The sequence below is a fragment of the Calidris pugnax genome, unplaced genomic scaffold (genome assembly GCF_001431845.1).
Source record: "Calidris pugnax isolate Ruff unplaced genomic scaffold, ASM143184v1 scaffold272, whole genome shotgun sequence".
Lineage (NCBI taxonomy): Eukaryota > Metazoa > Chordata > Aves > Charadriiformes > Scolopacidae > Calidris > Calidris pugnax.
The window spans coordinates 21,992-33,972 of NW_015091016.1; the positions used below are offsets into that span (position 1 = coordinate 21,992).

Here is an 11,981-nt window from a genome sequence, read left to right on the forward strand (position 1 = left end):
GATGAGAAATTTTTGGGGGGACCTGGTGTGGCAGGGAGTTATATCTGGGGAAGGGTGGGGGATACTGTGGGTCAGGGAGTCGTGACCCATGGCTCGGCCCCACTCGCTTTGCTGCTTCCTCTGGGCTGTGGGACCTTCCTCATCGGCCGGGGTCTGCGGGAGCTGCCGGGGGGAGACAGAATTTGGGGAGGGGGGAGTCTCTGGGGCCTTCCCCATCCCGGGCAGAGCTTTCCCCAGCTCGGGGACAAGCGGTGAGTTGGCAAGTCCGTCCCCACCGCATGTGACGGGTGTCGTTAGGAGGATCCCTTGTGTCTCCTTTGCTTCCCATTTCCTCTCAAAAGAGGGAATTGAGGAGGGGGGAGCTGGTTCTCCCCCCGCCCGCAGCCCAGCCTGACTGACTGTTGGTCAATTAAAAGCTCCCATCCCTTCATCAGGAAAAGGCTGAGAGTACGGTGGGCGCGAGGTGATGGGCTCCTTCCTCACCGGTGGCCACCGAAGGCCACGGGGGGGACATGACCTGCCCTTGCTGCCCCAGCAGAGCCCCAGCTGATGGCTTAAGGGAGGTGAAGGACTTAATTAAGCAGCTGTAAACAAGCTCCACCTGTGCCTGGTGTTTTCTAGTGCCGCCTACGGATGAAAATCATGATTTATTGATGTGGAAGGAGGATGAAGGGCCAGCGGGGAGGGGGGGGGGGGGCCCCCCCCCCGGGGGGGGGGGGGGGGGGGGGGGTGTGTTTCTCCTGCCTTTCTGTCACTACCCACTTCCTGCCCCGCTGTTTTTTTGGGGTGCTGGTGTCCTGGGGGACCCAGGCAGTGGCGTTAGGGTGGCGGGGACGTTCCCTGTGCCAGGAGGAAGGTGTTGAGGGATCATGGAGCTGAGTCATGCGGTGCCGGCCGGGACAAGGTGCGGCGGCCGTTGGCGTGGCTCCGGCCCTGCCGTGCCTGCCTGCCAGGGTGGTGGTGGGGTGCCAGGGGTGCTGTGGGGTCACAGAGGGTGCAGGCAGCCCCTCAAAACGTCCCCAACCTCAGCCTGACAGCTGCTGGGGTGGATCAAGCCCCCGGTGTCTCCCTGAGCTGGGGCAGAGCGGGGCTGTGGGTCCCCAGCTCTCCCTTACAGCTGCTGGGGAGGTTGGATGAATCCCTGCCCAGATTCCTTTGGAGGATCCTGAGCTATGCTTGGACCTGAGGGATCCCAAACCCTCGCTAGATGCAGGTTTGGGGAGCTCTGTCCCTACAGCTCCCTCAGAGCTGTCACCGAGGGCCTTTCTCAGGGACGCCGGAGCATTTTTGGCCAAGCCCTGGCTCCAGCTCCTCTCCGTGGTGAGACGGGAGCCTCCGGCAGGGGCCGTGGTGCTGTGCTGTTGGTGTCACCACGCACTACCCCGTTTCGTTTCCTTTTTGTGTGACATTCACCCTCTGATGGTCACCAAGGGGCTCTGCTTTTGTCCAAGGGTATCGGTCATGAATCCAGAGTGACTTCACTTCAGTCTGTCCCGTTTGCTGGTGATTCCTCAGGACTTCACCACTGCTCGATTCCGTCTTTTCCACCCCAATTCCGAGATCCCCATCAGCTCCTGGCACGTGCCGGATCGGTGTCTGACCACTGGCCGTTGTCCCCGCAGTTCCCTGTGCCCTGGCCTTGCTTTAAGCTGAGGTTCAGCAGGAGCTGGGCAAGGTTTGGGGGGTTTTGGGGGGGCAAAAAACCTCTGAACCAGGAGATGCAAGGCCCTGAGCCAACACCTGCCCCTTTGTGCTGCCGGATCCGCCACAGGGGCTTCTTCTGGGCTTTCCAGTTGTAGCTCCAGGACTGGGAAGGTGGGTGTAGGACAGGGCCAGGCTCTCACCCCTCTCTTCCTCCTCCAGTTTGTCCTGAAGAACTATGGGGAGAACCCCGAGAACTACAACGAGGAGCTGCGGAAGCTGGAGCTGCTCCGGCAGGTAAAGCCAGGCTCCCTCCCAAATCGCTCCCATCCCTGGTGTGACCTCCCAGAGCCAAACTGGGGGAAATGGGAGCTCCCCGGACTGGGAGCTGTGGTTGAGCGCTGCTGGGGCTGCTCCTTTTCCTCACCAGTGGCCCATGGACAAGCTGGGCTGCGTCCTGGGCTCCCCAGATGATTCTGGCTCCCCAAGGAGCGTGCTGGAGTTGGGTGTTGGGGCTCTGTTGTATCTGCTTCCCTGAATTTGGGGGGTTTTGTGTTGAATACGAGTTCCCTGTTGGGTGGAAGGAATCGCTTTGTCCACCTGGGTGGGTGCCTGAGGTCTTTGCAGGGAATAAATCAGCCCTTTGCTCTTGCCTCCAGAGTCCAGATGCTTGTGTTAGGCACTGGGGTCATCAATTTTGGGGGGCTGATGAGCAGGTTGGAGGCAGCCTCAGCCCCGGGGCTGAGACACGGGGGGTAAAACTGGCAGGAGATGGTCAGAGACTCTCCCCAAGCAGGAACCAGTGCCTGATCCGCAGGGTGGAGCTGGAATAACTGGTGGTACTGGCACTGAGGTCACCTCACCAGCATCTCCAAAGCACAGCGGTGGCGGGTGGGGGCTTAAACACCCCCCAGCCCAAGATCTGAGGAACTTTGGCCATGGGTTTAACCCTGAATCAGGAGCTTGGGGAACCTTTCCAGAGTCTCCCACTCTTCCCTTCAGCCTCAGCCCCGGGGCTGAGACACGGGGGGTAAAACTGGCAGGAGATGGTCAGAGACTCTCCCCAAGCAGGAACCGGTGCCTGATCCGCAGGGTGGAGCTGGAATAACTGGTGGTACTGGCACTGAGGTCACCTCACCAGCATCTCCAAAGCACAGCGGTGGCGGGTGGGGGCTTAAACACCCCCCAGCCCAAGATCTGAGGAACTTTGGCCATGGGTTTAACCCTGAATCAGGAGCTTGGGGAACCTTTCCAGAGTCTCCCACTCTTCCCTTCTTTCTCCCAGCACCGCTTTGCTGTCGCAGCGGGTCCCGTGCCCTCTCCAGGTCATTTCCTTTGCTCCCAAATTCCCTCCCGTTTATTTCTCCCTCCGGAGCCTGCGCTGGGGAGAGCGGAGACTTTTCCTCCCTGAACCGGTTGCTCTGGATCCATAAAGCAGCTCCCTCCAGCCTCATTTTTAGGTGCACAGACCTGTTTTTCCAGCTGCCTTATGCAGGTGTTTTCCATAAATCCTTGAAGGGGCCGCTTCATCCCTGGAAAACCGCCCGGTGCCCGGCTCTGGCCGTCCCCTCACGCCCACGGATCTCACCACCAACCAGGCAGACTCTTTTCCTGCCTGGCACCTCACCCGTCAGCGTGGTTCTGTCCTCGGGGCATCCTCTTCCTCTTCCTCTCTCCTTTCCAGAGCGCCGTCAACGTGCCCAGGGACTTCGAGGGCTGCAGCACGCTGCGGAAATACTTTGGCCAACTCCACTACCTGCAGAGCCGCATTCCCATGGGTGCTGAGCAGGAGGCAGCAGTCCCCATCGCCTGGTGAGGAGCTTCTCCCCCCTGTGCCCTCTCCTGGGTGTGGGGCTGGGGCCTTGGGGCTGGAAGGTTGTGGATCCTGAAGTGCTGGGAGGTCACAAATTGGGAGGTGGAGCCAAAATAGAGCGACTGCTCCCTCTTCCCTGCGTGTGTCCCTCACCAGCGTCCAATACACTCCTCTCCGAAGCCCAGCAGCTCTGCCTGGGTGGCACTGGGGTGTCTTGGGGACCTCTTGGGACATGGTGTCCTGCCCTGGGGATCTGGCAGAACATCGAAGCCAAGCCATGAAGCAACACGGTTGGCTCTGAGGAGACACAGGGCAAAGCCAGGCCGGTGTCACCGTGCAAGGGGACGGTGCTGAGATCCTCTGGGGTGGCAGAGTTGCTTATCTGTGTGCCTTCAAAGCCAAAACAAGCCCACCACGTGGAGACACACCATCCCACCAGCTCCCACTGCCTTGATTCGATGCCCAGCATGATGCCAGGCAGGAGGGACCCTTCTCCAAACCCCTGAGGGAGCGTGTCTTCTACCAAATCCTTTTCCTGGCCTGTGACCCGTGGCCAGGAACACCAGTACCTCCACCTACAGCCCGTAACCAGCCTTCTCTCTGTCCTCACAGGACTGAGATCTTCTCAGGCAAGACGGTGACTCATGAGGACATCAAGTATGAGCAGGCCTGCATCCTCTACAACCTCGGTGAGGGCCTGGGAGACCTGTTGCCCTGGATGTGAGAGGTGTCCTTGCTTCTTGCCTGGCTTTTGCTCCACGTCACCCTTCCTTGGCGTGGCTGGTGGCCCACCTTGTCCCACCAGCGGCCGTGGCTCGGTCTAGTTGTCTCTCTTCCCCTGCTCTACGTGGCTGTGGATGCTCAGAGTCAGAGATGCCCCAGAGGTTGACTTTGGCTTTGGTCAGAAGCCACCTCTCTTTTCCTCCTGGTCTGAGCTCACCCTGGTCCTGCGTTTCGGTCACAGGCATCACCGAGGAGGCTGACATCAGGTTGTGTCACCTTTCTGGCATGGTGACAGCCACCGTCGGGCTTTGTCCAGCTCATCCCACAGCAAATGGGTGTAAAAGCAGCAAATCTAACCCTTGTCCCCCCTCCCTGTCTCTCCAGCTGTGCCCCATCACAGCTCAGAGTGGGGTGGTTTTGTTTTGGTAGCCCCGAAATGCCCGCGAGGTGGGCATCCTGAGTGCCACAGGGCACAGAGAGCCACCTGGGTGCTGCTGGTGGCCAACTTGCTGGAGATTTAGGCTTCTCTGGTAGAAGACACCCATTCTCCAGGAGAGGTGCCACGGCGGGGGGCTGGCAGGGTGGACTCACCTCCCCTCTGAGTTGCCATCCTCTTCCCACAGGTGCGCTGCACTCCATGCTGGGCGCCATGGACAAGAGAGTCTCCGAGGAGGTAACGATCCCTCAGCACCTTTTCTTTCTCCCGTGGTCAACAGCCACAAGCTGGTAGCCTCAAAGACTTCTCCTCCATAACCTGGGTGGTCACAGGTGTCTCTAGATGTCTGCTGTGACCCGGTGTTGCTGGAATGTTATGAGGAGCCACCTCCTCGTGGTTGTGTCCCTCCCTGTCCCAGTCGTTGCCATCCCTTCTCCAGGGAGGCTCTGCCTGTTTGGTGGCTGGGCTGATCTCCCACTCTCCACATGTAGGGCCAGGAGAGAAGAGATCTGACACAGTTTGGGGTTTGGATGGTCAAGAGAAGACACCCAACTGTCTAGAGCCCCAGGATCTCACACCAGGCTTGTGGTGGCTGCTTTTTAGGGTCTCGGAGGAGGCGTAAAATCATAGAACAGGTTGGAAGGGACCTTTAAAGGCCATTTAGTCCTACCCCCTGCCATGGACAGGGACATCTTCAACTAGACCAGGTTGCTCCAAGCCCTGTCCAACCTGGCCTTGAACCCCTCCAGGGATGGGGCATCTCCCACCACCCTCCCACCAAACAAGTTCTTCCCCACATCTCAGCTCCATCTCCCCTCTTTTCAGGGTCAAACCCTTCCCCCTCCTCCTAGGGCTCCCCTCCCTCATCCAGAGTCCCTCCCCAGCTTTCCTGGAGCCCCCCTTCTTTAGGGACTGGAAGGGGCTCCAAGGTCTCCCCAGAGCCTTCTCTTCTCCAGGCTGAACCCCCCAACTCTCTCCCCGTGTCTTCCCAGCATTTTTGTGGCACCAGCAACGTGGGGAACATCCAACCCCCTCTGAGCTGGGGTTTATCACCCTAAATCCCCCTGTGGCACCAGCAGCATGGGGAACATCTAACCCCCCCTGAGCTGGGGTTTATCACCCTAAATCCCCCGTGTGAAAGGAGGGTGCTGCTTCTCTGGTCTGGCCAAGTCTCCACGAATTCCTCGTGTCCGGCCACACGTGCCCACGGCCACAGACTGGCCCATCATGCGTGAAAGGAGGGGGCTGCTTCTCTGGTTTGGCCGAGTCTCCATGAATTCCTCACGTCCGGCCACACGTGCCCATGGTCACGGACTGGCCCAACATGGTGGCCACACGTGCCCATGGCCACGGACTGGCCCACCATGTTGTTCTCCCCGTTCCTCTCAGGGCATGAAGGTTTCCTGCACCCATTTCCAGTGCGCTGCTGGGGCCTTCACCTACCTGCGGGACCACTTCCCCCACTCCTACAGCGTCGACATGAGCCACCAGATCCTCAACCTCAACATCAACCTCATGCTGGTAGGAACTGGGTTCTCCCTCTGCCGGGGCACTGGTCACACTGGGATGGCTCCTTGTGTGCTTCAGGAGAAGCTGCTTTTCCTGAGGTGTAGGGAAAACCCAACTGTTCCCCTCGACTGGCCCACCATGTTGTTCTCCCCGTTCCTCTCAGGGCATGAAGGTTTCCTGCACCCATTTCCAGTGCGCTGCTGGGGCCTTCACCTACCTGCGGGACCACTTCCCCCACTCCTACAGCGTCGACATGAGCCACCAGATCCTCAACCTCAACATCAACCTCATGCTGGTAGGAACTGGGTTCTCCCTCTGCCGGGGCACTGGTCACACTGGGATGGCTCCTTGTGTGCTTCAGGAGAAGCTGCTTTTCCTGAGGTGTAGGGAAAACCCAACTGTTCCCCTCTTCTTTTCGGCAGGGCCAGGCACAGGAGTGTCTCCTGGAGAAGTCCATGTTGGACAACAGGAAGAGTTTCCTGGTGGCCCGGATCAGCGCCCAGGTGAGCTCCTGGGCCATCTCCGCTGCGCCCAACTCTGTCCCTTTCTGCCTTGCTGTCCCCAGCACAACCCTCTTCCTCCTGCACCGAGTGACACGTGGGGTCGGGGCCTCGGGGAAGGTGTCCTGGATCCTGCACGGTGGCAGTGTGGTCACACAGTATTATGGGGTGTCACCTGGGGCTGTGAGCACAACCAGCAGCTCCTCAAAGGAGAGCGGGAGATACTGTAGAGGGACGGGGATGCCACCCAGAGGGACTTGGAGAGGTGTCCCTGTGCAAACCTCAGAAGGTTCAACAAGGCCAGGTCCACCTGGGTTGGGGCAATCCCAGGCACAAATCCAGGCTGGGTGGAGAGTGGATGGAGAGCAGCCCAGAGGAGAAGGACCTGGAGAAGAGAAGGCTCCAGGGAGACCTTGGAGCCCCTTCCAGTCCCTCAAGGGGCTCCAGGAAAGCTGGGGAGGGACTCTGGATGAGGGAGGGGAGCCCTAGGAGGAGGGGGAAGGGTTTGACCCTGAAAGAGGGGAGATGGAGCTGAGATGTGGGGAAGAACTTGTTTGGTGTGAGGGTGGTGAGAGCCTGGCCCAGGTTGGCCAGAGGAGCTGTGGCTGCCCCATCCCTGGAGGGGTTCAAGGGCAGGTTGGAGGGGGCTTGGAGCAACTTGGGCTGGTGGGAGGGGTCCCTGTCTGTGATTTCTGGGGGGGTTCCAAACCCCTGTCCCTCTCTCTAGGTGGTGGATTACTACAAAGAGGCCTGTCGGGCGCTGGAGAACTCGGAGACGGCCTCGCTGCTGGGAAAGATCCAGAAGGACTGGAAGAAACTGGTTCAAATGAAAATCTACTATTTTGCTGCTGTGGCCCATGTAAGTGTGGAAACCAACTTGGGGGGTGCTGCTTGGCTGCAATGGGGGGACCTGCCCTTTGCTCCCACCCCGGTTTGGGCTTCTCTGTGAGGGGTTTCTTGCCCATTTCCAAGATCTCCCTGGGGTTCAGGAGCTCTCACACCCCCCAACGTGTCTTTTCTTGCAGCTGCACATGGGAAAACAGGCCGAGGAGCAGCAGAAGTTTGGGGAAAGGGTAAGCAAGAGCCGTGTCATCCCGTCCTTCAGCCCTGGGGACACGAGTGTGTCACCAAGGATGTCCTGCCTCTTTGCAAAGCGTTTGTGGGTCCTCTCAGAAAGCCCCTCGGGGACTGGTGATGGTGCAGGGGCACCTTCTTCTGGTCTCTCACCCCAATTCCCAGTCTCTCACCCCAATTCCTGGTCTCTCTGCAGGTCATCTACTTCCAGAGCGCTCTGGATAAGCTCAACGAAGCCATCAAGTTGGCCAAGGTATGTTCCTGCTCCATCTGCTCACCATAATTGGGTTTTTCAACTAATTGTTCTCAGGCCTAGTGGGATGCCACTCTGAGAAGGTGACAACTGGTGTCAGTTTAGAAGTTTTTTCCTTGTTGAGTAGGTTGGCAAAGCTCTGGTGGCTTCCCAAAGCATTGCTTTGCTTCCCTTCTGGGACATCCAGCCCAGCCCAAGGCTCTGGGATCTCCTGGCAGCTTGATCTACCAGGGCTTCAGGGGAAAGCCAGCTGCTGCTGGCTTCTGGGCATGCTTGGGCTGTGGCCATGGCAAGCAGGGCTGTGGTGGGCCACCGTGGCAACAAGACCCGTTTCCTGCCTGTGCCAACTCCCTCTTGTCTCTGTAGGGCCAGCCAGAAACCGTCCAGGAAGCCCTGAGATTCACCATGGATGTGATCGGTGGCAAGTGAGTCCCTGCATGGGGCACCCCTGGAGGTGACCCTCCTGCTTCTCTCGGGGGGTCACAAAGGCCTTGGTGGCCAGAGCAGCCCAGGGGACTGTCCCCAGTGTCCCCTGAGGTTCAGAGCCAAGTGCCTGGTGCTGCCTGAAGGCTCTCAAGAGGTTGTTCTTCATTCTCCCTGAAGTGAAACCAAGAAATCCAGGGCCCAACCCCACCGGGAGTGAGCTCAGGGGGCTGGGGTGCCATCTGCTCCTCCCCAACGTGATGTCACTTGTCATTTCTAGGTATAATTCGGCCAAAAAGGACAATGACTTCATCTACCACGAAGCTGTGCCTGCCCTGGACACCCTGCAGTCCGTCAAAGGTGAGGGTGGGCAGTGTCTTCTCCTGCCAACTGATGGGAGAGGGACACACAGGGTGACACACGGGGCTCTGGGGCTGGTGGGGCTTCGTGCCGTCATCTGGCATCTGCTAGGCATGAAGGTGTGGGGCGGGAGGATCCATCTTGGGAATAATCAAGGTTTTCCTGGAGGTTTCAGGGGTGTGTTGTGTCTTTGACTCCCCCCAGGTGCCCCGTTGGTCAAAGCCCTCCCCGTCAACCCCACGGATCCGGCTGTCACTGGTCCTGATATCTTTGCCAAACTGGTGCCCATGGCTGCCCACGAGGCCTCGTCCCTCTACAGGTGTGTCCCGAGCTGCGGCGGGTGGACGTGGAGCTTGGGGCCACACATCTCCAGCCCCAAGCCCAACGAGGTCCCCTCAGGCTGAAGGGAGTTGCTGGGGACCCAACCAGCCCCAGATTTCCTTGGGGAACCACCAAACGTCCCCGAATTGTCCTCGTGTGGGGCTCCTGTCCCCGTGTCTCAGCTGGAGCTGGTCCCAAAGGGTTGGATGAAGCTCCACCTGATTCTCAAAGGGCTTGGGGGCGCTTGGGATTTATGGTGGAGGTTTGGAGTTTGGAGGACTATTTGATGTTTTTTCTCCTCCGTCGCAGCGAGGAAAAGGCCAAACTGCTGAGGGACGTGATGGCCAAGATCGAAGCCAAGAACGAAGTGTTGGAGTAAGTGTGATCCCCACCTGAACGGGGGGATCCCAGCAGTTCCCCCCCGGAATTTGCAGCTCTGGGGGTGTCCTGATTGTCCCCTCACTGGGTTTCCCACCCCAGGAACATCCCCTGAGCACCATCAAATCCCAGTTTGCCCAGCTTTGGGGCACACCCCGTCCCTCAGCGGGTTCCAGTCCCAGCCACTGCTCCCCAAATTCACCCTCCTCGGGCCATGGGGGGTGATACCCCCCTGAGCTGGCCATGGTTTGGGGTGGGGGACCCACAGGGAGGTCAGGGTTGGTATCTACCACTGCTCAGGGGCTTGTTCTCTCCAACCTGTAGCCAGTTCATGGACTCCATGCAGCTGGACCCCGAGACCGTGGACAACCTGGACATGTACAACCACATCCCCCCCATCCTGATGGAGAAATGCGCCGCCCTCAGCGTGCGCCCCGACACCGTCAAGAACCTGGTCCAGTCCATGCAGGGTAAGGGACACTGGGACATACTGGGAGGGGAGACTGGGGAGGTCTGGGCTGGCCCTGGGGACAGGCACGAGGACGTTGGGAACGGTTGGTTCTTTTCTGATACAATTTCCTGAATCCCAAAGTTTGTTTTTTTTCCTTTTGGCCAGTGGTGGGGGGTGCCACATCCTCAGTGTCACCCTGTCACCCCACTGGTGGGCCGTGGCCACCCTGTCCCTTGCCCATGGGCTACCTGGAGCCCACTGTGGGCAACCTCCCCAGCACAAACAAGCCCTGAACGCCCCTTCCCAGGTGCTTGGGCTGTTGTGTCCTTCCTTCCTCTGGTCTCCCATGGCCAGATTTGTTCCTCAGGCTGCTCTGCTTGGGGCAGGTGGGGCCAGGAGAGCTTGGAGGTGGTAGCCAGGAGTCCCCAGAGGTGGTGGCTCAGTGCCAGCCTCCGTGTCTCTCCTGCACAGTGCTCTCTGGGGTCTTCACCGACGTGGAGGCTTCCCTGAAGGAGATCCGAGACCTCCTGGAGGAGGACGAAGCTCAGGAGCGGAAGCTTCAGGAGCTGCTTGGGAAGGTCCCACCACCTCAGGGGTCTCCCCCATCATCATCATCGTTGTCCCCGGGGCTGGCCGAGGTCAGCAAGGAGTGTTCCAAGTACATGGAGGTGCACGAAAAGGCCAGTTTCACCAACACCGAGCTCCACAAAGCCATGAACCTCCACATTGGTAACCTCCGTCTCCTCAGTGGGCCACTGGAGCAGGTCCGGGCCGCGCTGCCCTCGCCCACCTTGACCGAAGGTGAGTGGTGCTGCGTCCCCAGGGGGGGCTGGCTGCGTCCCCAGGGGGGGCTGGCCCAGCTCGGAGGGGTCTGAGGTGACCACTCATCCCTCCCTGTCCCCCAAGACGACAAGCAGGTGCTGCAGAACCTCAAGCGAATCCTGGCCAAGGTGCAGGAGATGAGGGACCAGCGCATGTCCCTGGAGCAGCAGCTGCGGGAGATGATCCAGAAGGACGATATCACCACCTCCCTGGTCACCACCGACCGCTCCGAGATGAAGGTAGGCACCAGGCAGTGTCTGGGGGGTCCTTTCACATGTCACATATTCCCATCAGGGCTGCAGCAAGAGCTTTGCCACCTCCCAACCCGCCCCTGAGCCTCCCCGGCCTCCTGTGGCCCCTCAGATCCTCCTCTTTCTTCCAGAAACTCTTTGAGGAGCAGCTGAAGAAGTATGACCAGATCAAGGTCTACCTGGAGCAGAACCTGGCTGCCCAGGAGAACGTCCTGAAGGCCTTGACGGACGCCAACGTCAAATACGCGGCCGTGCGCAAGGCCCTGGCTGAGGTGGAGCACAAGTGAGTGGTGTGTGGGTCAAGGCATAGGGCAGAGTGTTCCCTGGTGGGGTCTGGGTGTCACCCCAAGGAGAGGTGTGGGGTCACTGCTGGCTTCTCTAGTCATGTCCAACTGTTGGGAGGCCATTGGTGGCTTTGTCCTGCTCCCGGTGGCCATCCCAGGTGGGTTCTGGTGGGTTCCCCAGGTTCCAGGAGCTTTGGCCTGGCGTTACCTCCCTGCTCAAGCCCCTTTGTCCCGTGTCCCCAGGTGGAACACCACCGTTCAGACCTTGGTGGCCTCCTACGAAGCCTACGAGGACCTGATGAAGAAATCTCAGGAGGGGAAGGACTTCTACACCGACCTGGAGGGAAAAGCCGCCAAACTCCTGGAGAAGGCCCGTGCCGCCTGCCAAACCGCCGAGGCCAACAGGCAGCAGATCCTGGAGAAGTAGGTGGTGGCCGTGTCCCCTGGAGGAGACGGGAGAGGTTGGGGGGGGTCACCCTGGTGTGACACCCTCCCCCTGGGGAGGTGGGCAGCACCTTTTTGGGTGCTTTTGGGCTGCGTCTCCAGGCTTTGGCTTCCGTGGGGTGGCCCCAGGGGAGGTGAGGTGGCCCTGGGGAAGGTGGGGAGCCCCATGGGAGGTGAGGACCCCCCCGCTGAGCCCCCTCTGTCCCCCCCACCCGGCAGGGAGATGAAGAAGCAGCCCCCCCCTCGTCCCACGGCCCCCAAACCCGCCCTGCAGAAGAAGCCACCGGAGCTGGAAGAC

The 11,981-nt window shown here is 59.8% G+C and overlaps 1 protein-coding gene across 1 annotated transcript in view; it reads left to right on the forward strand.

The window, feature by feature from the left end:
- Nucleotides 1–11,981, forward strand: part of PTPN23 (protein tyrosine phosphatase, non-receptor type 23) — a gene marked incomplete at its 3' end in the record, with an annotated part of 16,470 nt that overhangs the window by 598 nt on the left and 3,891 nt on the right. Inside the window, exons 2-20 of the mRNA XM_014955729.1 lie at nucleotides 1,864–1,938; nucleotides 3,326–3,453; nucleotides 4,067–4,143; nucleotides 4,801–4,850; nucleotides 6,003–6,134; nucleotides 6,545–6,625; nucleotides 7,350–7,481; nucleotides 7,648–7,695; nucleotides 7,893–7,949; nucleotides 8,316–8,374; nucleotides 8,653–8,732; nucleotides 8,937–9,051; nucleotides 9,363–9,428; nucleotides 9,756–9,901; nucleotides 10,354–10,683; nucleotides 10,789–10,943; nucleotides 11,087–11,238; nucleotides 11,483–11,662; nucleotides 11,903–11,981. Coding sequence (XP_014811215.1) covers nucleotides 1,864–1,938; nucleotides 3,326–3,453; nucleotides 4,067–4,143; nucleotides 4,801–4,850; nucleotides 6,003–6,134; nucleotides 6,545–6,625; nucleotides 7,350–7,481; nucleotides 7,648–7,695; nucleotides 7,893–7,949; nucleotides 8,316–8,374; nucleotides 8,653–8,732; nucleotides 8,937–9,051; nucleotides 9,363–9,428; nucleotides 9,756–9,901; nucleotides 10,354–10,683; nucleotides 10,789–10,943; nucleotides 11,087–11,238; nucleotides 11,483–11,662; nucleotides 11,903–11,981 — 2,142 coding nt within the window. The remainder of the gene's footprint in view (nucleotides 1–1,863; nucleotides 1,939–3,325; nucleotides 3,454–4,066; nucleotides 4,144–4,800; nucleotides 4,851–6,002; nucleotides 6,135–6,544; nucleotides 6,626–7,349; nucleotides 7,482–7,647; nucleotides 7,696–7,892; nucleotides 7,950–8,315; nucleotides 8,375–8,652; nucleotides 8,733–8,936; nucleotides 9,052–9,362; nucleotides 9,429–9,755; nucleotides 9,902–10,353; nucleotides 10,684–10,788; nucleotides 10,944–11,086; nucleotides 11,239–11,482; nucleotides 11,663–11,902) is intronic.